This window comes from Cydia fagiglandana, chromosome 6 (assembly GCF_963556715.1).
Source record: "Cydia fagiglandana chromosome 6, ilCydFagi1.1, whole genome shotgun sequence".
In the NCBI taxonomy this organism is placed as follows: Eukaryota; Metazoa; Arthropoda; class Insecta; order Lepidoptera; family Tortricidae; genus Cydia; species Cydia fagiglandana.
Window position 1 is genome coordinate 10,704,333 of NC_085937.1, and position 25,354 is coordinate 10,729,686.

The 25,354-nt window shown below is 37.7% G+C and overlaps 1 protein-coding gene across 1 annotated transcript in view; it reads right to left on the reverse strand.

Annotated features, from left to right (window-relative positions):
• LOC134665191 (uncharacterized) overlaps positions 1–25,354 on the reverse strand; it is a 138,238-nt gene that overhangs the window by 103,384 nt on the left and 9,500 nt on the right. Inside the window, exons 2-10 of the mRNA XM_063522058.1 lie at positions 4,194–4,255; positions 3,373–3,574; positions 2,903–3,007; positions 2,677–2,793; positions 2,443–2,574; positions 2,210–2,325; positions 1,792–2,041; positions 993–1,258; positions 149–884 (exon numbers count right to left, since the gene is read on the reverse strand). Of these exons, the coding sequence (XP_063378128.1) occupies positions 149–884; positions 993–1,258; positions 1,792–2,041; positions 2,210–2,325; positions 2,443–2,574; positions 2,677–2,793; positions 2,903–3,007; positions 3,373–3,574; positions 4,194–4,250 (1,981 nt within the window). The 5' untranslated portion in view covers positions 4,251–4,255. The remainder of the gene's footprint in view (positions 1–148; positions 885–992; positions 1,259–1,791; positions 2,042–2,209; positions 2,326–2,442; positions 2,575–2,676; positions 2,794–2,902; positions 3,008–3,372; positions 3,575–4,193; positions 4,256–25,354) is intronic.

Below are 25,354 nucleotides of genomic sequence, written 5' to 3' on the forward strand. Positions count from 1 at the left end.
TATGAAATTTGGTAGTATAATAACACTTGCACTTGCACTGCGTATGCTGCTATAATACGAGCAAACTTTTCTTGGTCTAATATGCATATTTCTAATTGTTGCTGACTGTATGTATTTATTTACTTATAGGGTGATACATATTACTTACGCCTGCATTCATTGCCAACATTAGGATCTGGACACAAACATCTTGAGTTTTGATCGCATATAGCATTACCGGGGCATTCATCATTATTTCTACATAAAAGGATTTCAGCACATCGTACTCGTGGATCAGGATCGGGCACAGTGCCTTCAGCACATTCACAGCTGTATGAACCATCTCGATTAATACATTCTGCGCCAACACCGCATGCTCCGTCAGTTTGGCATTCATCGATATCTATGCACTGTTTATATGCATTTCCAGTATAACCTTCTGGACACTGGCACATAAAGCTACCCAATGTGTTTGAGCATCTCGCATTTATACCACAGCGGCCGACTGGTCCAACAGAGGTGTCACATTCATTAATATCGATACAACCGGCTGCTATGTCTGTGGGGTCGAAAGTCCAACCATCGTCGCATACGCAATAAGCTTCAGCGCCATCTGGTTTGCAGTAGGCATGATCTCCGCATTTCACATCATCGCACGGAGCGCGACATTTTACTGTCGGTGGTGACCCTACGAAACCTGTAGCGCACTCACATTCGTAAGATCCCAGCGTATTAATACACATAGCATTTTCTCCACAAGTCGATGTTTTTGTAGCACATTCATCAATATCAACGCAAACAGATCCTTTTGCATCGAATCCCTCTTTACAGAAACACTGATCTTCTATACATTCAGCGTTATTTGTACAGTCAAAATTAGATTTACATAGAGTATTGACGTCGATCTGAAAGCATTTCAATTAATGTAAATAATACCTATGCAATAACATTATAAAAGTCTGATCTTTGAGCTGACTATGCAAACATAGTATAACAATTGTCTTTTTATTTACCTGTTCACAGGCTACTTGTGGATCAGGTTTGGCTCTGTATCCTTGAGGACAGATACAGTTGTATCCGGGCGCAGCATTCTCGCAGACGGCGTGCGTCCCACAGGGGCGTTCCAGCGCTTCGCATTCGTCGACGTCGCGGCAGCCGTGTGGCGCGCGCGCATCGCCTGTATACTCCGGTTCGCACGCGCATACGAAACTGCCCACCGTGTTGGTACATACGGCGTGGTCGCCGCACACCTTCTTGCTACTCTTACATTCATCCACGTCTGGTGTAAAAAACAACTCACATCTAAATTACATCTACCGCCGGCGCACCTCATATAAAGACATACGCACGCAATAGGGACGCCGGCGGCCACTACGAAGACTACGAAGAGCAAGAAACAGGAGAACAGACGACTGAGCATAAAACAGTGTTAAAGAAGTCGACGAAAGTGGTGAAGTAGAAACTGGAAGGAAGAAGTTTTATCTAATAAAACAAAATATTTCACGAACAAGGATCCGTCAATGCATCTTGTCGCCAACATAAAACTCATTAGATACAAAAGTCTTCGGGCGGTGGTCTTTCGATCGCCGATGTGAATGCACCAACTAGCTGAAAATTGGTTCGTTACATTTGTCGATAAATGTTTCGAATGAAGTGATAATTAGTAAAAGCGTGAAGCTACCGCGCGTCCGGATGCGGTAGTGTTCAGCGCGATTCGTTACACGCGACCAGTTACAATACCACAAAGCGTTAGACCACACAGGAGTATTTAGAGTAGGTTAGCGATTCACTTGAGACATTTTGGTTGCTCACCAGTACATCCTACGTCTGGGTTGCCTTGGAAACCAGGCGGGCAGACGCAGCGGTAAGCGCCGGGTAGATTCTGGCAGAGAGCTCCGCGACCGCACTGGGCGCGCGCGCATGCGTCCAGCTCCTGGCAGGCGACGCGCGGGTCACCCTCGCTACCGGGGGGACAACTGCACTCGAATCCGCCTTCCACGTTTCTGCACGTCGCACCTGCGCCGCATGCTGACCCGCTTGCGCACTCATCCACGTCCACACACTAGCCCGATCAGAGAGGAAACAATGACACGCATATTATAATTAATTATTGTACCTTTAGTAGGTACGCTATAGCTAGGATGTTTCTACAATCAGCTATCTACTAAGAAATAGGCACATCGGTACTAATCAAAGATATACATATTAGATAAAGTGCAACATAACTTACACCATCGAATGGATTTCCAGTGTAACCAGCTAGACAGGCGCACGTATAATTGCCGGGATAATTTTGACAGACAGCGTTGATTCCACAAGCGCCAGGTCGTCGACATTCGTCGATATCTAAAATTAATATTAAGGAGTTAGCTGATTGAAAAATTCACGGGTTTTAAAGAATTATACGGATTCAATACGAACCAATTTTGCTAATAATATTTATATCGTAAATTAAAAAAATACCTCGGCACTCTTCCTCGCCATCTCCTTCGAATCCACGATTGCATTTGCAGATGAAATGAGCAGGCAAATTGCAACACTCAGCGTTTGCTACACATCGTGATGCCACTGCTGGGTCTTCACATTCGTTTATATCTGGCGATTACAAAAACGACAAATACAATCTCATACTTTTTAAGTTACTAAACACAATAGCGCTAGTATAATAAGTATCAGTTTTATACTCTTTGTACTAACCTCTGCAAGTAAAACCATCGCCTTCGTAGCCTGGGAAACAGGAACATTGGAAACTACCCACCGTATTAGTACAGTGAGCAAAAACATCACATGGTCGTTCCTTGCATTCGTTTACATCTAAAACAGCGATACGCACGTTAATTAAGTTGTTGTCATGCTTTAATAATACATAATTCTATTGTTTATTGTTGTCAAAAGAGGTTAAAGATTGGATGTGGAATCTTACCGGCTTCTTGGCAATTGCATCCTCCGAAACCGTCATTACAATGGCACACACCGTTCAAGCAAGCTCCATTTATACACTGCGCGCCATCTTCTTTGGTACAATCGTCTAAAATGTAACATAAATAGGGACGTTGTAGTACATATTTGTTGTAAGTAATTGTAATTATAATTCAATTTATGCGTAGTCTATAAGAAAATCTATAAGAAGGGGCAACGCCAATTCAACCTGTGCCATGAGTTCGCGATGCTGTTCTTTTATTTATTTACCTATACGAGTAAGATGTTGATGAGTGTTTCTTTAGTATTATTGAAATTTTACTATAAGTAACTACTGTAAGTGATGAATTTTATTAATAAAAGTCCCATAAATTGTCCTTTCAACTTCAACTAGTTCCCGTAATGAGTTAATTTTCCTTTCTTGTTTTTAATATAGCTTATCAAATAGAAGCTCAATAAAAGCAATTGACTCACCTGTGCATTTCAGCTCCGACCTAAGTTCGTCGGAAGCTTTATAGCAGTCTGGCACACCGTCGCATAATTTCGATAATTCATATAATTGTAATATTTGCGTTGATTCGTTTACTTGACAGCCAAAATAGCCGTCTTCTAAATTTAAGAAAAATACTTCTCGTTTTATTCCTAAACCTATTCCATATTGGCCTTCTGTCGCTACCTGTAAAACAATTGAGAATAATTTTCACACGTCGCTCGCCTGTTTAGGATTCACAAAAGTATTTTCTAATAGTATAAAAAAATACAATATAGACGAATAACAGAAGTGGTATTTTTTTACGAGTCTGGGTTCCCTTAGGGTACCTAATCGTTAAAGTTCCTTCATAATGACCATTTATTTGAAAAAAAAAACGCTCTCGCGTGTTGTTGCAAATACTACGTGCACTACGTGTTGTTGTTGTTGTATGCCAGACACAGTATTTGCAAACTATAATGGGTATGTAGGTACTGAATAAAGTACCTACATAACAGCGATCTTCAAACTTTTTGCCCCAGGGCCTCAGCCAGGCCCCCCGGTTTCTTTTCGCTGGCCCGATTGTATGAGTTTTAGCAAATTAGCTCCAGTTTGGAGAAAAAACCTGTCCTAAAGGATGTTTATGACGCCCGCCACTTAACAAATTATAATGTTAAGTACCTATCTGTTTAACTTATTTCAGGCAAGGTTGCATGTCAAAAGTTCATCTATTTCGTGATCGATAACATGGCCTAAGATATTGGCCTTCATTACAATTCACCGTTGTGATGTGATAGGTATATAGGTATATGAAGTATGTACTTACATGTGTCGATGTGACTATAAGCGTCCAAACCACTAGAGGTAAGGTGTCTATATACATGGTCTCTGAAACAAAATAAAAAGATAAACTTTAAAATATTATATTAGACGTATAATTTTACCAAACCAACTGTACATAATATTGGCAAGAAATGCAAGAATCTATTTGTGTGAAAGGGGTGAACTAATTATGTATGTCATTTTATTGCACATAAACAGTTTTACATAAAACGGACAAAACAAAACAAAATTAAAAATGTTATGTACAAAGGCGAACTCAGGTATCCCTAAAGGGGATCTCTTCCTAAACCTTTGTCTTTGTTTAATTATTTTGTCTAAATATAATTATTTGTTACTGCCTCTAGAAAAAGGTCAACATATTATAAATTGGTGTTCAACCTCAAAAAAAGTGGAGTTAGACTCTAAGTGGTAGGGTAAATCGTCTATTACTGGCAACCTTCCAATACCTGGAAACCTTATGCTAAAATGGCTAAAATGAGAATTCTATTTATTCACACAATTAACGACATTAGTTTAAACACAAATTTAATATTCTTAAAATATCGCTTTAGTTACCTCCTACATATATTTTTTAAAGTAGGTACCTAATATTTGTGTTTTAGTGCACACGGCGGCGACGCGAATACATAGTGTAAGTCAAAGATATTGAAATTGCAAGGAAAATAGAGTTAGACCAAGAGAAGTCGGCAACGGTTTTGATAGCACACGCAGTGCAAGTGTAATTTATACTTAAGTCCTAATTTCATAGAAGTTTGACGTTTAAAATAACACTTGCACTGCGTGTGCTATCAAAATCGTTGCAGACTTTCTCTTAGTTCAACGCTAGCGATATTCGATTTTCGATGTTAACGATTAACGTGTTCATAATTATTCAACACTCAGATATAAGTATAATGCATTACAGACACATCGATACTGCTGAACCTTATTAAATCTAGTATTTTTGCCGTTACCAGCCACCATGTTGTTTCCGTTTATAATTGCTAGTCGCGACAAAGGCGAAGGTCGCCCTGCGAGGTCAGATAACTGTGTGAATGGAACTTATTTTGGCCACTTACTTAATGTTCAATCAATACACGATTGTTATTAGGTTGGTAATAGCACATAGTCTCTAAGATGTATGTAACTGTCGTAAATAATATGATTAATTTTACCACGTGCATATTTTATCTTAAAAGCGGAATATCCACTATCAATGAAAAATATTGTATTTACTTTACTATTATTTAACGGTGTAGTTTTTGGAATAAAATTAAATAATTTTGAAATAAGAAACACACGGATGTCATGACATAACTGACAAAATGACAATAAGGGGAAGGAGTGGATGATAGTTTAACTCTATGTACTATATGTTCTATGAGCGTATAGTGACTATGAAATACCCCTTCAACCTATCTGAACTAACTTATAGATCATAACAACTGATAATCATCCAAATACTTATTAGAAAAATATAATGTTTTGTTAAAAATTGTGTGGATGCTTTTTTAATGTCTTGTTGAACGAAAACAAGTCTATTGCGAATACTAAAAATGTACCTACATTTATTTGTTCAGACTAAGCGTGACGAGCCTAGTTCGCTGTAGGTATGTGTTAACTACACTACATTCATAACTAGACCAATGCAGCACTATGCTAAGCTGTAAATCAATGTCGTTGTCCTAGTTGTCGCGGGGCGTCCGCTAAACGTAGTAACCGGCGGCAGCAAGTACACGCGGTCACGTTATATAACCACAACAATATTATGAATTTCCCGTAAGCATAATTATTATGCTATCCGTATTCTGTATACGTAACATATTCACCGTCATTTAAGTTTAACTAGGTTTTCAATGACCTTGAAATTTGTGCTATAAAGTGGTTATTTGATATATTGAATAATGTTATTTAGTACTAGCTTTCGCCCGCGAGTTCGACTGCGTATAATTAATTAGTCGACCTATACATATCTGACACCGCTTTTCACCCTATCAGGATTGATTACCGTGAAAAATAAATATCCAGTGTCCTTTCCCGGGGTGTAAACTCGCCATACCAAATTTCATATTAATCGGATCAGCTAACAAGTAAACCCATTAAACGATACCTACACTGATATGTAGAATAAGAAATTACTCTTTAATTTAACATTTGCGCATAACAATTAAAAATTAACATCAGTTAGCGCGACCTGCCAGTAGCGGAAGCAGTTATAAAGTTGACCCAAATTTTTTTTATTAAGCTATGAGCCTCATCACATATGTTCCTTGAGTAATTCTAAGCATTTCAAGCCTGGGAGGCAATAAGAAATGTGTGTCTACTCGGATTTGTAATGGATTCAAACTTTCAACCCCTTTTTAACCCTGTTAGGGGATGAATTTTAGAAAACGCTGAAATTACTTTTCCTGTCTTTTAATAATATCCCCAAATACAAAGATTCAAGTCCCGCGTTCGAAAATTTTTTTGATATCCATACAAACTTTCAACTCCTTTTTCACCACCTTAGGGGATGAATTTTCAAAAACGCTGAAATTAGTTTTCTTGTATTTTAATAATATATCGTTTTACGAAGTTTCAAATTCCTAGCTTAAAATAAAACTTGAACCCCATACAAACTTTCATCCCCTTTTTAACCCCCTTAGGGGTTGAATTTCTCAAAATCGCTTCTTATCTCTTGTACACTTTATAAATGTAATCTAGTGTGCAAATTTCAACTTTCTATCTTTTGTAGTTTCGGCTCCGCGTAGCAAAAATCTCCAACCAAATTTTTCACCTTTTTACGTTTTTCTTGTAAAATTACTATGAAATTGAAAAAACAAATATCAGCAATGAATTCTACGTCTTTGGTTTATACGAATATGATACCAAACTTGCCCTAGTACCCACCAGGATCAGAGTAGATTTTTTTTAAAGATGACGGATGGCGGCCGTCTTTGTACCCCACCCTCCCCCCCACTTCAGGCTAGAAATGCTTAGATTTACTCAAATATCAGATGTGATGAAGCTCATAGCTTAATAAAAAATTGTTGGGTCATGTATGGCAGCGTTACATAACTGACTCCAGTACAGTGAAACTTGTGTCGAAACGTCGGTAAATAAAGGTAATAAAAATATGTAATAAACTAATAAATGTGTTCAAAACGCGAAAGTTCTAAATATTATAATTAAACATTAAATTTCTTTATGTTTTCTATTATTATATTTTCTTACTTTTATGGTTCTACTACCAAGCGTGGCGATTATGGCATTCACCCCCCATAAGGGGGAGGCCTATGTTCAGCAGTGGACGTCTTATGGCTGAGATGATGATGATGATGGTTCTACTCTTTCTAATAAACATTTAAAATGATTTTAATAAATTACCTAACTACATAATAAATAATTGTAAGGTACTGTAACTAAAAAAAACACCATTACAGGAGCACTCATGTTTCTGTCTGTGTGTCCGTCCGTATATCTCAGCCAATTTATTCTGAAACTACTGAACTCAATGGTTGAAATTTGGGGCACACGTAAAAGCATACGAAAGCATGATGGACGAGGACTTTAATAAATGAATTTGGGAGGGGTACTTTAATTAATTAAAATGTATTATAGTAGTAGATAAAGATAATAATATATGACTAATATTCAGCAAATTTCCGAAAACATTAAAAAATATTCAAAAGGTTTTAAGGTCTTCTATAAAAAAAAATTTTATTTATTTATTTCAAAAAAATATACTTATGTACTAGTTACTAGGTATACAAAAGTTTCGCCAAACTGTAGACAGTAGTACAGTCAGTCTTCTATAAATAATTGGCCTTCGTTTGATCTTTAGCGAAAAGCTCGTTGATGTCTTTTGTATTATTGTTTTGTTTTTGTCTTATGTCCGTGGCAATACGTAATACAACAATACAAATCCATTATAAAGTGTAAATTGTTTTTTAACTCATTCTCATTATGGATAGTTGATTTTGGAGGTCCTTAGAAAAAGTATGCGAGTTGGTCTACGAAATCTTAACTTAAACTTTAAAGTCTACGAGTACAAAATTTACCTTATATGTAATCGACTGACACCTGCCATAACTACTTAAGAGTAAACTGATCATCTTGAATTGAACTTAAACTATCGATACTTAATTTATTAATGTCAAAGAGGTACATTACACAACACATGGGGGGAAAAAATAAAAATAAATATTTTTCGGGGAAATTAAAGCTACGAAATTTGTTAATTTTAATTTCCCCGCAACATAATTTTTGATCAAGGTTCGTTATACGTATTTATTTCCCATTAGCTTTCTGTGTGACCATCCAGATCTAAAAATTAGGCCCGGTCAGAGGGCCTACAGCGAACCACGTTCGACGTGTTGCCTCCCTGTCACACTTAAGTACGAAATTACAAGTGCGACAAAGAGGCAACACGTCGAACGTGGTTCGCGGTAGGCCCTCTGGAACTCTATCGAGCGAGCGTGAAGAGTCTCCGTAATAGGTAGTTAGGGCTAAAATGCTTTTGTATGTTCGGCTGTTAGCCTCTTCTCCTGTAGTCTACAGGTCGCATTTATCAACCGATTGTCGTAAAATTTTATAAGTTCTATGATAAAATGTTATTTACTATTCAATTTTAAAAAAACTGTCTAATTGCGGAGCCATGGGTATTCGCGAGATCTGCAGCTCACATAGGCATAATTTTTTATTTACCTATACATATATTATTAATATGTATACTAGCCTCACTACTACATTTTTATTTTATAAAATTTTTCATGCCTAGTCTCAATATTTTAAGTACCAACACAACAGGTAACATAATTTATAATTACTCAGAAACAATACTCTGTGACCAGTCAATAAGCACAACTATGTTAAACTATAGTACCTAGCTATTGATGACAAGGTTTCTAACATGGATGACACAGTCTACTATTACGTAAGCTCTTAAGGTCGCAAGACACAAACAGTGCGACAATCTTCAAACATGGAAACCTTGACATACCTACCTATATATGCGATAAGTTAAAAGCAATTGTGTAGAGATGTGTTTTGCAAAAGGATATCGGGCTAGTCCTGCCATACATACTTAAAAGCCAGGGATAGACTAGCCGACAAATGTTCGAGGACACGCCTTTGTTATACAGACGCGGCGGGCGACTTTATTTTGTAAAGTGTAGTGATGCTAGTGATGTTTCGTCAGGGGTAAAAAGAGAGCTTATTTCCTTCCCGTGACAGATAAATTTCATTGCTGTAGGTATATTAAAGTAGATTAATAAATCAAGATTACGGTAACCCGACTCATTACGATAGCCGAGTAATGTTTTAAAATCCATGAAAACGTGTATATTTACCAAATTAAAAAAAAATCCGAAAACCGATATTTTCTGAAACTGTAGTTTGAAATATGTATTTCCAAAAACTGAATCGACAAAAAAACTATTTAAACATCGAACCTGCTCCCAAAATTTCACGAGAATCGGTTGAGATTTGCGACGAGTAGAGGAGAACATCCGGACATAGGTACGCAAGCATTTTTGCCCTAGCTGAAACTGAGACCTTCGCTAAAGCTCGGTAAAAAGATATCAACAAAATGTTTAAGAAAGTTCAAGTATCCTACTGCAAAAGTTCAAGTACAGTCAACGGTAAAAATATGGGTGTAGACAACTTACTCAAAAATATGTCTCATAGTTCTTAATTCACTGACATAAGAGTTATGGGACATATTTTTGAAATGATTTGTTCACCCATATTTTTACTGTTGACTGTACTGTAGGAATCCTACAGTAATATCTAAAACTTGACTTTCTGTAAGAAAAGCAGCCCTGTAGAGGTGTTTATTATAATTATGCTGTTAATCGGTGATTCATTTCTCGATGGCAGTGAAAGTGACCCCGCCTTAATCATAAAAAGTTGCAAAAGATGAGCGCTCACCCAAGGCAGTAATTTTTTCCATTTTTAACCGACTTCCAAATCTCAAAGAAGGAGGTTATCAATTCGGTTGTATGTTTTTTTTTATTTTTTTTATTTTTTTTTATGTTTGTTACTCCATATCTCCGTCATTACTAGATCGATTTTAAAAATTCTTTTTTTGATTGAATGTATATGCATACAGATTGGTCCCGTTTTTGTCAAAACCCAGTTCTGATGATGGGATCCATGAGGAATCGAGGGAACTCCTCAAATCTTAAAGGTATACATATAGTGATTTTTGGGTTTTTATCAACAAATCAAGCATATACACCCAAAAAAGTGACATTTGATGAAGTGGAACTGCTGATGATGATCAGAACGGAACTCTTTAACGACGCATAGTTCACGGTTGGCGATTTGTCCTCTTCGTTATGTTTGTTAAGCAAGTTAAGTTTATAAGCCACATTTTTGTCAAGCTCGAGTTCTGATGATGGGATCCATGAGGAATCAAGGGAACTCCTCAAATCTTAAAGGCATGCGTATAGAGATTTTTGTATTTACATCAGGAAATCAAGCATTTTCATTAAAAACTGTTGCATTTGATGAAGTGGAACTGCTGATGATGATCAGAACAGAACTCTTAAACGACGCATAGTTCACGTTTGGCGATTTTTCCTTTTCGTTATGTTCGTTAAGCAAGTTAAGTTTTTAAGCCACATTTTTGTCAAGCTCGAGTTCTGATGATGGGATCCATAAGGAATCGAGGGAACTCCTCAAATATTAAAGGCATACGTATAGATTTTTTTGTATTTTCATCATAAAATCAAGCATTTACATTAAAAACTGTCGCATTTGATGAAGTGGAACTGCTGATGATGACCAGAACAGAACTCTTCAATGACGCATGGTACACGTTTGGTGATTACGAATTTCGATTTTGACTTGGACTGGGACCCGGACTCGGACTCATACCCGGATCCGGTTCGGACCCGGATCCGTTTCGGACCCGGACCAGGACTCGGATCCGGATTCGGATTCGGACTCGGACCCGGTCTCGGACCCGGACAAGGACCCGGACTCGGACCCGGACCTTGACCCAGAAAACCACTATGATACCTTAACTAAATAAACAACTATGATTACCTACCATAAAATTAATGTAGGTATAAAGTACGATGATGCCAATCTTACTAGCCCCTCCCGCTTAAACCCCCGTACAACGCACGGCATGCGCCATTAAGTGGGTTAGGTTAGGTTTGAACTGCGATCCTCACAGAACCGAACAAGGATTAGGTTAGGTTAGAACTGCGAGCTTTACAGAAACGAAATGCTACTTGAAAAGTGGGTTTGATTAGGTTCGAACTGCGATCTGAGGAGTGGGTTAGGTTAGGCTAGAACTACGACCCTCATGGCTCCTCTTCACGATGGGCCAACGCCGGCCACTCCAAGGGACGCATTTATGCGTTAGAGGGAGCAAGTGATATTGCTATCTCATTCTACCGCATGGCTGCGTCCCTTGGAGTGGCCGGCGTTGGCCCATCCTGTAGAGGAGCCATTATACAGAAGCGAAATGCTAGTAGAAAAGTGGGTGGTTTTACCTCCTTTTCTACATAGTGTACCATCTACAATAATCTTTCATCGGCCCCCATGGAAGTCGGTTTTTTTTTCTTAAAAATTATTTAATTTATCATGTACTTTACATGTGTAAGGGACTAAGGGACTACCTTCGCAGCGCTTTGTACAATGTCGTACAAGTATACGTCTTTTTACTAAGAAGAGAAGGTTTTTTGCAATATCTCGAAAATGGTTGTACCGAGTATAATTATTTTTCTTTCGGAGCGATTCGAAAATATTAACTTTATCAAAAAATGGTTTGTGGAAACCCGTATTTGTTTTGAAAGTCCAACGATACCCCACACAATATAGAACATTTTGTGTGTGTTATTTTACCGATCTGTCGCCATGCATGATTAATATATCCATGCTAAATTGCAGCTTTTAGCACCAACGATCACGGAGCATAGCCACAGACGGACATGGCGAAACTATAAGGGATTCGAGGTGACTACGAAACCCTAAAAATGGATATAACCAGGGTAAATACGAGTATATCAGTCAACTAATCATGCATTAAGTACCTTGTTATGCTTGGCACAACAGGTAAGCATTACGCCACATTATGAGATGTAAGTGCACGGATATGCGCTCATGTTCGCATGTACAAATGTTGTGTCAAATCGAGCGTAAAATGCGTCCGGGCGTCCGTGCATTCGCTTGCGCCATTCACTTTCACGTCGCACCGAGCTCGCGGCTTGCCGCTGCCGGCGCGGCGCTCGGGGCTCAGCCGTGTACGGCTACAGAAAGTGGGCTGCAAAACAATGCCTTTACACCAGTTTCTCTCCTGAGAAAATATTGTGTGTCATCTTATCGATGTCCGCTACCCAGTCAGTATGCGACACAACATCGTATTGTTATTTGCCGTTTTGTTTAACGTGTGTTCTTCTTTCTCTATTGTCTCTTTTATTTTTTTAGAAAACTATGCTAGTTGCATGTAAATAAGAATAACGTATGCAAAGTGAAATCTGAACAAATTCTATGTCGTATAAAATTAAAACAAGATGGTTATTATTTATAAGTTTTCATGTTCTTTAATACTTAATGTATTTAAAACGTTATTACATGCAAGATAAAGTTTACTCATACGCGAGATTTTTAACGGCAGTTATGGTGCTTTATAGGCTTTGAAGGCTTTTGCTCTATAGGAAAACACAAATGTTGGCATTTTTTTAGTTACAATTTTATTTTCTTGAGGAAAACTTTTTGAGAAATTTCGTATGCTCGACATTTATCACATTCTCGTCCGTTGGACCATTGGTGCAGAATAAATAATAGTACTGCCGTACAGAAAGGAAACTTCCTACAAAACCGAAGTTTGACACCGGTTTAGGGTCGAATCTTGCTATCCCTTTCTAATATATGGCCACTATACCTTTCGGCTATTTAGGGTTGTCAAAATTCAAGTGATTATCTTATTTATTTATTTATATTTTAAATAATAATCGTTTGTCTTAATAAATAATCTTCCCACCTTCGGTTTTTGACGACCGGTCTGGCCTAGTGGGTAGTGACCCTACCTATGAAGCCGATGGTCCCGGGTTCGAATCCTGGTAAGGGCATTTATTTGTATGATGATACAGATATTTGTTCCTGAGTCATGGTTGTTTTCTATGTATTTAAGTATTTATATATTATATATATCGTTGTCTGAGTACCCACAACACAAGCCTTCTTGAGCTTACCGTGGGGCTTAGTCAATTTGTGTAAAAAGTCCTTTAATATTTATTTATTTAACCTTTATTTGTCATTTTGACTTGTGTATTTGTAAGGAAGGGATAAAACATAATTTAACTAAATCAAGCCCGTAGTTTTGTGAATAAGGGGGATAGATTTTAAATTGGCAGTTAGCTATGAGTATAATTTTTAGTTTACTTTTTATATGTTCATAACTTTGTCCAGTTTTCACTCCTTAATACGTTAAGCATTTTATGTAGGTACTTGTTTCGTTCATAAAAGCCGTTTTCTTGGTTCACATCTGTTAGTTTAGTATATAATTATTTATAAGAGGATACATTTCTTGAGCGTGAAACCAGAATTTACTAGTAGGTACTATAAAATTTCTTTTAAGTGGTATTTATTACACTTAAATAGTAGTGGCACTTAAATAACTGTAGGTACATATTAGGGTCCAAAACTTTATTCCATTCAGGAGCAAGCACAACTGAAAAAGTCGCTCAATCTCGAAATGATCGAACGAGTTAAAATAACGAAAGGCGACCGTTTAGGCACGGCCGAGATAAGAATGGGTTGCAGCAATACTAGTAACTGGCCTTAAGGCAATTCGTGTGAGGTAACGGATCTTACTAGCGGGCTTACTTCTGTCTCGGTGACTTACCCGTAATTCGAAACCAGTTTCAAGTTTTATTACTTACTCATACAATTTATGCATAAAACATAAATATATTATCATCATAGTTAACGATTTCGCAACGAAAAATAGATTAACTTATAATCAGATTTTAATTAGAAGAAGCGTTCGTAATAATAATTAAAAAAAATTACTTTAATTACAAAAATAAATGTCTTAGTGTTGACTGTGTGGAGGTCAGAGTTGTATAAATTTGGAATTAAATGAAACGGGGGACAAAGGTACCAAGTACAAAAAAACAACACTCTACGAACGTAACAATTAATTTGTCTTGATTATGCTAAATTTAAGATATCGACTCAAACTACACTATCGAATAGCAAATACATATTTCAATCTAAAGCTCGATTGGTCGATATGAATTATTATTTATTAAACAAAGCAACATAGCACTCGTCCGATCCGTCCGAATATAAATAAGTATTATTTTTTTGATATTGATATGATATTAGTCTCAAATTCTCAATGCTTCTCGCTCGTGCTTATTTATTGATACGCTGAAGAAATTGTAAAGCACAAATGAATTAGTCTAGTCTTTAGAATTAATCTAGCTTTATCATCCAATGTTATAACGTAAAAAGGACCTTATAATCTCCTGAAACTGGTTAATGAGAGGTAAAAGGCGTAGGTATTTTTAATTACCGGGCTGTTCCACCATGGAGTTCAGATACGAGGTTATTTTGAACTTGTTGGTTTTCATTTTCTTCACTATCTTGAAAGTACCGGGATTTGTCGACGATTAATATTAGAGCTCTATTTTCAAGCAAAGTTAGCTCTTATTTTCTACATAATAGAGCAAGAGTGCTACCAAGCCTGGGTAGATGCAGCAGCAGTACGGGATGTAAAGACTAGCGCATTAAAAAAGGAGTATAACTTTGCCTCCAGGTCCTTCAAAAGAGTTATTGCCAAAGCAAAGTCGCTGCACATTGGTAGAATTGGCGAGAAATTAGAGCGCCTCCCTTCGGGAACTCGTGCGTTCTGGTCTCTGGCCAAAGCTATCCAGGGGAATTTCTGCACGCCATCTTTTCCGCCTCTGCACATGGGAAATGATTCATTGGCCCACGACGCAAAAGACAAAGCCGATCTTCTGGGCAAACTCTTTGCGTCCAATTCGACTTTGGATGACGGGGGATACGCGCCGCCGACCATACCGCGGTGCGAGAGCTGTATGCCGGATATCCGGTTAAACCAAAGCTCAGTGCGTAAAGCACTTCTTTCCCTCGACACTCATAAGTCGAGTGGGCCTGATGGAATCCCTGCGATTGTGCTGAAGATGTGTGCTCCTGAGCTGGCACCGGTCTTAACGCGTCTTTTCCGGCTCTCTTACACTTCTGGCATAGTCCCAACCTTATGGAAGTCAGCTTTGGTGCACCCGATCCCTAAAAAAGGCGACCGCTCAAACCCGTCCAACTACAGGCCAATAGCTATAACCTCCCTTTTCTCGAAGATAATGGAGTCCATTATCAACTGCCAGCTCCTTCGGTACTTAGAGGATCACCAGTTGCTTAGTGACCAACAATACGGTTTCCGTAAAGGCCGCTCGGCTGGTGATCTTCTTGTCTACTTGACACATCGTTGGGCACAGGCGATCGAGACAAAGGGTGAAGCATTGGCTGTTAGCTTGGATATTGCGAAGGCCTTCGATCGGGTTTGGCACAAAGCACTTCTTTCGAAGCTACCATCCTATGGGCTTCCCGAGAGATTATGTGTATGGGTCAGTAGCTTTCTAGCAGACAGAAGCATAAAGGTCGTAGTTGACGGTGAATGCTCAGACCCCATGTCTGTGAATGCTGGTGTCCCCCAAGGCTGTGTGCTATCACCCACGCTATTCCTTATGCACATCAATGACATGCTGCAAATCAGCGGCATTCATTGTTATGCTGATGATAGTACAGGTGATGCCTTTTACACCGGCCGCACCAATATCTCTCGGGAAAATGTCAACGAGAGCCGGAACAAACTTGTGTCTGAAATTGAGACTTCCCTAAAGGAAGTCTCTGAATGGGGTAGACTTAACTTAGTCCGTTTTAACCCTAGCAAGACACAGGTTTGCGCGTTTACCGCAAAAAAGTTAGAGTTTGTCGCGTCACCTCGTTTTGAGAGCACTCCCCTGAGTGCCGCAGCCAGTATCGGAATCCTTGGTGTCGACATTTCGAGTGAAGTCCAGTTCCGCGGTCATCTAGAGGGTAAGGCTAAATTAGCCTCCAAGAAGCTCGGTGTGCTCAACAGATCGAGACGGTATTTCACACCGGCCCAGCGCCTACAGCTTTATAAGGCGCAGGTTCGCCCACACATGGAATACTGCTCTCATCTGTGGGCAGGGGCACCCCAATACCAGCTTCTCCCTCTGGACCGCATCCAACGAAGAGCGGCTCGAATTGTCGACTGCCAGCGGCTTTCGGAACGGCTTGACTCCTTGGCGCTGCGTAGAGATGTGGCATCGCTCTGCATTTTCTATCGCATGTATAACGGGGAGTGCTCCGAGGAATTGTTCGGATTAATCCCTGCCGCTTCTTTTCGCCATCGCCCTACGCGACAACATTACCATCTTCATCACTTGGATGGTTGGCAGTCCTCAACTGTGCGTTTCTCCAGAAACTTCCTGCCTCGCACAGCCAAACTGTGGAATGAACTGTCGCCTGCGGCATTTCCGGACCGATACGACCTTCAAACCTTCAAGAAAAGAGCGTACTCCCATCTTAAAGGCCGGCAACGCGCTTGCAACTCTTCTGGTGTTGCGGGTGTCCATGGGCGGCGGTAATCGCTTACCACCAGGTGATCCGTCTGCTCGTTTGCCTCCTATTTCATTAAAAAAAAAAAAAAAAACATAATAAATAAACATCTTGCCAATGGGTGGCATGTTGTAATTAAAAACTTATATAAATCGTTTTTCATTTATCTAAAAGTATTTGCGAATATCGAATCAATTAATATAACCATCTGACACAAAAACTAATATTGATATAAGTATTTGGAATTCCTGTAGCTTATTCTAATCCACTTTTCTCTACCCTCTGTTAATTTGACGTTATCATTATCACCCTTGACATACAACTGTGTCAGCTACGTGTTTGCCTACAGGATTCCATTCCAGGGTGATCTATCTTTTAAAGCTAATAATGCAAACTTTTTGACAAGTTTGTTGGTGTATTTTTTCTTTTATATTCGTAATTGACGTTGCGGGGATACTTTTTTTTCTGGTTCATCCTGTATTTCCGACGGGTTAGACCTTATTATAGGCCCCTTATTAAAGTTTATGTTTTAGGTTTACGTTTTTGTATTGAGGCATTCTCTGACAAGGTGCCATAGCCTAAATTTTCCCCTCTGGGTTGGAAGATCAGATGAGAGTCGTTTTCGTAAAAAATAGTGCCTATGCCGACTTCAAAATTCCAAAAGGCGATTCGCAATTTGGTTGTATACTTTTTTAATGTTTGTTACTACAGAACTCGAAATCGTTTGAAAAAAGTCATTTTTCAAACGATTTCGAAAGTATTTTTTCACCACACCTGCTTGTAAAACTGATGACTAAGTTACATTTTATTCACAAAAGTGGCGTAGCAAGTTGATGCAAATGTTGTGTTAAATCCATAAAAAATATTTGAATGTCAATTTATTGACGTCATATTGAACATACCTAGTATGAATGACTTCATTCCTACGCGACACAACCACTAAAATGTCAGAATCTGTAGAGAACTTGTTTGTTTTTATTGTTATACCGCAGTGAATTCTAAAGCAGCAATTAACATATGTTTCAAGCCTTACAAAATGTTACCTTAAGTAAGAACATTCTTAACGCGGGAGCTACCTACCTGAGCAAGTTCCCATTCCCGTTAAACCGGATTTGTGTTATTTAATAGAAGGAGTAAAATCTAGCTTCATCTATGAATTCTTTAGAGCTAATTGTAATGTCAAATCAATATTAAATCCAGGTAAGATTTTGAATTACATAGGTACCTAATGTAACTGCAACTGCACAATATTAGTACCTAATATAAGTTCAATAATAGCATTGAACCTCTGTTGAAGAGATGAGATACCATTTATATTAGTTCCATATAAAATCTAAAGAAATTGTGAAATGAAAAAGTTAGCAACGATAGAATAATCGATTGCGCGAAACGTTTGGTAGCCGTATCACGAACGGTACAGGTAGTACCTACCTCATGCGTTTAGCTCATAGCGGTACCTTCCCACTGTGTCCATAAGGCAATAGCGGACTAAAATGTTGTGCTCTCGATGTTATCACTCCAAGGTTGTTCAAGTCACATAACTGTTACAGTACCTATGCCTAAACGTGTAACTTTAAGTAATTCACAATCATATGTATTCTTCTTATTAGAATATTTCTTATTGGATTAAGTACTCAAACTTATACTATTTGCACGACTTTAATTGCTAGTTATAAAATAAACACTAAACTCGAGTGTAAGCACGCTTGCGCTTGCCCAAGCTCTTGAAAATTATATGCTTATGTTCGGTTTCATGAAACAGTAACCGTAGCTAAATTTGAAAATTTGATGTCAATGCCGTAACCTAACTTTTGATTGTAAATGGGGTTTCTAATTATTTTTTTATTTTCAGAAAGTTAATGATATATGTATTTGAAACCAATGCCCACAACATCATGGTATACCTACAGGTTAAAACTACATTGGGGCGGTTTTGGGTCATGTATGATGTTAAGTCACAACAAGTATACATATATTAGACTCCATTAACGCTCGGGTGACGGAAAACATTCTTTATTTTTCTATATTTATGTGTTTTTAATTCGTTAGCATAATTTGCACACAGACTTAAATACGACATTGAGCAAGATTATCTACCTATCACAGCTAATCGTTAGCTGACGCTGTCTAGCATTAGCTTACAACCTTCACCTTTTTCATTTACACTTAATTACCCACTTCAACATTGAATAGGTAATAGGTACGACAACACCCACTAATACAAACACTAATTACAATTTAAAAACCTATACGAGGTTACACGGCATATGGACATAAACCTTTGTTTATTACTTATTATTAGTAAATAGCTTAAAAATGCGCGTTTTCTCAGAGATAAGACTTAGCTAGATCGATTTATCGCCCCCGAAAACCCCCATTTAGCAAATTTCATCGAAATCGTTAGAGCCGTTTCCGAGATCCCCGAAATATATCATAATCATAATCATAATAGCCTTTATTGCCAAAACTAAAACAGTATTACATTATATATATATATATAAACAAATTTACTTAAAAACTAACACATCGTATTGACCGGATTAGTGTTCAACGTGTCTTCTGACACATAGGCCTCTAGCTGCTTCCATTCCTTTCTATCAATGGCTTTTCTGGTCCAGGTGGCGCCCCCTATCGACTTGATGTCATCCATCCATCTTTTAATTGGTCTACCTCTTTTTCTGTTACCGTCTCGTGGTTGCCAGTCTGTAATTATTTTGGTCCATTTTTCCTTACTATCCCGTGTCATATGGCCTGTCCATTGCCATTTTAACTTTCTTACTTTCTTGATTACGTCTTCTACTTTCGATTTTGCTCTTATTTCATCTGCTCTTTTACGATCTTTTAATGTGATGTTCATCATACTTCTTTCTATTCCTCTTTGGCAGGTTCTAAGCTTTTGGAGATGTTTCTGAGTCAGTGCCCAAGTTTGGCAGCCATAGGTTATACATGGGAGGATACACAAGTTGAAAACTTTTTTCTTAGCTGACATTGGAAAGTGATTACTTTTAAGTATCTCCTTAAGCGACCAGAATCTTTTCCAAGCACTTGATACTCTTCTCTCTATTTCTAAAGTCGTCTGGTCTCTGAATGATATAATTTGTCCTAGATAAGTATAGTTCTGTACATATTCAATATTTTCATTATCTACTACTATGGGCCTTTCTTCTCTGTTTGTCATTATGTTTGTTTTTGATTTATTTATGGTAAGTCCGACTATTCTGCTTGCCTCTGTCAGCTGTTGCAGCATGTGTTGGAGCGTCTGAGCGTTGTCAGTTACCAGTACTAAATCGTCAGCAAACCTCAAGTGGTTAAGTGTCCAGCCGTTAATATTTATGCCAAGTGTATCCCATTGAAGGTCTCTGAATATATCCTCCAGTAAGGCAGAAAAAAGTTTAGGTGACAATGGGTCTCCTTGTCTTACCCCCCTAGCTATTGGAAACTCTTCGCCAAGTGTTTCTAATTTTATTTGTGCTGTGCTATTCGAATATATGTTTTTAATCAAGCGTATGTATTTTTTGGCACTCCTTGCCGGATTAGAGCTTTCCAAAGCGAACCATGGTTGATCGAATCGAATGCTTTGCTATAGTCCACAAATGCAATGTACAAAGCCTTTCCGTATTCTTGGCATTTCTCTATAAGTTGCTTTAGCATACCCCCCGAAATATATATACTTATATAAATAAATAAACAAGAATTGCTCGTTTAAAGGTATTATTAGATTTTCCTACTCATGTACTACATATTTGTCATTCATTCATAAAAGAACATACATATGAAAACTTATACATAAAAGAACTTCTTAATGAACACACATAATAGGCTTAAAGAAAAGTATGTAAGAGAAGTTACTTTATTCCTCTTAACAGCATTAATGTTGAAAAATCGCCATTGTGATATTGCGTATAAACACAACTTTTATAATAAATAAATAAATATTGGGGACAAAATAAAACTTTTGCTGCCAACAGTGCCAACTTGAGGAAAAAATGTTTTGTGTTCAGTCGCTATCAGATGGATCGACCAAGGTGCTTTCAAATATCTGAACACGTCTCTATGTCAATCAAGGCGGTTCGAGTGCGTGTTTAGCTTTAGATATTGTTGGCCACCTCGAACCTCGATCAGTCATGGGAGTGGCCATCAGATATATGGATATCTGATGGTGATGGCTACTCTACCTATGATCAAAGATACATTGATACGTAAAATCTATGACAATTTCGTGTTTCGAATTTGAGAGGATAACGAGATGGCGCTGTACAGCTCCATACATTTTGGGGTACCTACACTTACTGCACTAGTATACTAGTGAGTATTATGTGTTGCTTTCCTCAAAAAAATGTGCTATTTATGAACAAGGGCTAAAGGGAGAAATAATTTATCACCAGACAAGATATCCGCGGCAGTCTAAGGTGACTGGAAATTGATAATTTCTTTAAAAGTCAGTACCCACTTGTAGGAATACTATTAGGTATGTAAATAAGTCAAAAAGCTCGTAGCAGCTTTCTTAACAATTTTCTCCTTCAGCTGCACCTTGGCTCAAATTATTACTCGGACCACTCGCCTTTTTGACCTCTCTTATACAACAGTTGCTTCTTCTCTATGTTAAAGGTTAAAAGGTCCTTTCCTACATTAAATAAATAAATAAACTATACAGGGTGATTCAGGAGACGTGAGCAGGACTAACACTGCGCATTTCGTAAATTATAAGCAACTGTTTCGTATCAGTATTAGTGAGATTAACGTTAATTTTCTAGTCGTGTTGAAAAAAAAAAGTTAGTTAAGTTATTAATTTATTTACGACATGCATGGTCACCCTACGATTAGAATACTAAACTACCGATATTCTGTGTCAAATTGAATGTCATCACGGTCTGGTTACTTTTGAAAAGTCGTATCTCACTCAAGTTTGACAGTTTATTTTCTTCGTAATCATAATGCTGTCATTACGGTTAAAGAGGTTTTATGTTTATTAATTAGGTCTTGTAGGGTGACCATGATTGTAGAGAATTAAATTTGCCCTCGCCAAAAAGTTAAAAAATAGGAAAAAGTGTGGTTGTTTCACCTAAATACGACGGTGATCGATCAATTATCAGTTACTGAGTGTGCAGGATTAGTCCTGCTCACGTCTCATGAATCACCCTGTATGGCCTGACACTGACAGACAAATTCCATAATAAAACCCATAGCAATGAGTCTCTATCTAATAGAGATCTAAATAACATATATTTACTCAGACTATTTTGTATTGAAGATAAATGAGATAATGTTACAAGGAAAACTAGCAAAGATGCCGCCGGCTCTACTTAAAACTTCGTTAGTTTAAACAACAAGTGTTACAATATAATATTCACACCTAAAGCAGTCACGCAACTTATCACAAAACTGTATACCTACGCTTGATTGTTTCATGTGAGAAATGAGTAAACCGTACATTTGTATTGAGTGCATGATTGTCATGGAAGATGGATGGGTGACGCGTGAGAGTATGGGACTGTTCCGTCATTACGGAGGTATGGAGTGACATAACGGGCCCGCAGGCGCGCGACCGCTCGGCGACAGGTGCGCGGTGCCGCGATACACCGACCCCCGCCATATGTGGTCTGCGGAGTTATCGTTAGCCGCTACCTCAGTTTTATTACTTAGCATTTTATCGTTCAATGTATTTAATAATGAAAATTGTACTTATTTCTAAAGCGTCTATATTTCTATAATATTATCTCTAGACAAATCTTTTCCTCTATCTGAATCTTAATTTTGAATGTTTAAATTAGTATGCTCACAGGATAACTACAAGTCCTTACGTGCTTATCGGCCCGATTCGAACTTTAAGATACGTCCGTTAATAGATCTAGAAACGATATGGAATTCTTCAAACAAAAACGTCACTTTTGACACTGACACGTCTAAACCATATCATTTCTTTGTATTCCGCGGTCCAGCCATAAACCATATACGGGCCATATACGGGCAGTATATAATTTATAACTGGACCACGGAGCTGTGCTTCGGATAGATGCATCAACACATGACACATATATAAGTACTCAATCAGTTAAATTGTATAGAGTATTAAATGTAACTGCGAGAATTAAAACCGCCCAATTAGTAGTTTTTAAGAATTGTTTTTGTGATATGATGGTCAAGCCTTAATAGTTAATAACCATATCATTTTTTTAGTTCTAAGGCCTCCAATTAACAGCGGTTTCTTAAAAATACACCGTGCGAAATAAACATAAATTCACAACAACAGTAAAGAATAGGGTCTATGTCGAAACGTTACAAGAAAATATTCTTGATCGTAGCTGATTACAATTAACCGCTTTGTGGGAATAAATTGCATTAACAACAAAGGAGCCTTGGCTCCGCGGACATTATTAATAGATGACACTGCTTTTTAACCGACTTCCAAATCTTAAAGAAGGAGGTCAACAGTTTATTTCGACTATTCTCTGGCCACTATCGCATTGTTTTATATACTTAGGACCTATTTTTTAGTACCTTAATCAATCAGGCAATCATGTAGAGTTGTAGACTAATAATTATTATACAAAAAATATTAAGTTATGCTTTTGTAGCAGTGCTATGTTTTAAATAATAAATATACCGCGGTATTAACAAAACAATGGTTACAAAGAAGAATAGGACTACTGGTCCAACGGTAGCAGAGTTAAATATTAATTTATGATAAACTATTTTCAAGGCTGTATTTGGCGTCATTCATCATTCAGCATTATTTCATACAGCATCTATATATTTATTTTTAATTTTCCTTTTTTTACTAATCTAAACTAAATAGGGAAGAACATCACTAATCCTAATAAGGTCTTGAAGTCATCAGACGATTCACAAGTATGCGTGACTAAGCATAGTTAAAATTAGCTGCGACGTATTCGTATTGTAATGGACAATGGCTTTGCCCACCACGAGAATAATTTAACGAATCCTCTGTTTTTACGAAGCTATAGCATCCGGTACGCCCCAGGTTACGGCGGCGGTTCGAGGTCACATCACGATACTCATTAAAATTTTGCTTTATTTATTTACACACGCAGTCGGGATTGTATGTCTCTCTGTTAATGTAACTAAGTACATCGTTCTTGACACTGAATTTTCGTATGTAACGTAACGAGAATATTTTATTCGAGCTTTACCTAAGAACCCTGAAATTTGCTTTACGGCTATAAGTAAGTTTCAATTTCACGCTATGTCAGATATCGCATATAGCTTTTACAGGTACAATAAATCCATGATATTCCAATTTTCCGTTTTTCGTAAAGAAATGGTTAGTTTGTTAAACTCTTATATTTCCTAATTACAGTACCTATAGCAGTTATAAATATAATCGTCTCGAATGGGTAAGTATAGGTAATCAATGCACGACGACGTAATCCAGCAAAAAAAGCGGCCAAGTGCGAGTCGGACTCGCCCATGAAGGGTTCCGTAACAGCAAGTAACATAATAAAATTGCGGTTTACGGTTTATGACGTATTAAAAAAAAACTACTTACCAAATCTTGTTCAAACCAATTTTCGGTGGAAGTTTGCATGGTAATCTACATTATATATTTTTTTTAGATTTATCATTCTCTTATTTTAGAAGTTACAGGGGGGGGGGGGACACACATTTTACCACTTTGGAAGTGTCTCTCGCGCAAACTATTCAGTTTAGAAGAAAATGATATTAGAAACCTCAATATCATTTTTGAAGACCAATCCATAGATACCCCACACGTATGGGTTTGATGAAAAAAAAATTTTTGAGTTTCAGTTCTATGTATGGGGAACCCTAAAAAATTACTGTTTTTTTTCTATTTTTGTATGAAAATCTTAATGCGGTTCACAGAATACATCTACTTACCAAGTTTCAATAGTATAGTGCTTATAGTTTCGGAAAAAAGTGGCTGTGACATACGGACGGACAGGCAGACAGACATGACGAATCTATAAGGGTTCCGTTTTTTGCCATTTGGCTACGGAACCCTAAAAAAGAACATACAAGCTAACTACTTACTTATGTGCTGTAGTTTCGTCATGCCCATGACCACATCAACTTTCTGTTCTGTCTTACAAGTGACGTGGTCACCTTAACAACTGACTCGCTAAATAGTTATAAAATAAGTTATCATCAGCAGACATCGTAAATTTTATAGCATTTTCGGTGTAGCCTGGGAAGTAGTGTCATAAGGTGCAAATTTTGGTATCGGATGAATTCACTTAGCATAGATGTAATATACGTAAAGCTAAGCTAATTGAGCCCGGTAGACATCCGCCACCCCCTGGCAGGTAGGCAGGGGGGGGGGGGGGCAGTCAAAATAATTTGTAATGGATTCAAGCTTTGAACTCCTTTTTAACCCCCTTAGAGGATGAATTTTTAAAAACGCTGAAATTACTTTTCTTGTATTCTAATAATATGCGCATATAAAAAGTTTCAAGCCCCACACTCGAAAAAAATGTTGATCTCCATACAAATTTTCAACCCCTATTTCACCACCTTAGGGGATAAATTTTCAAAAACGCTGAAATTAGTTTTCTTGTATTTTAATAATATATCTTTTAACGA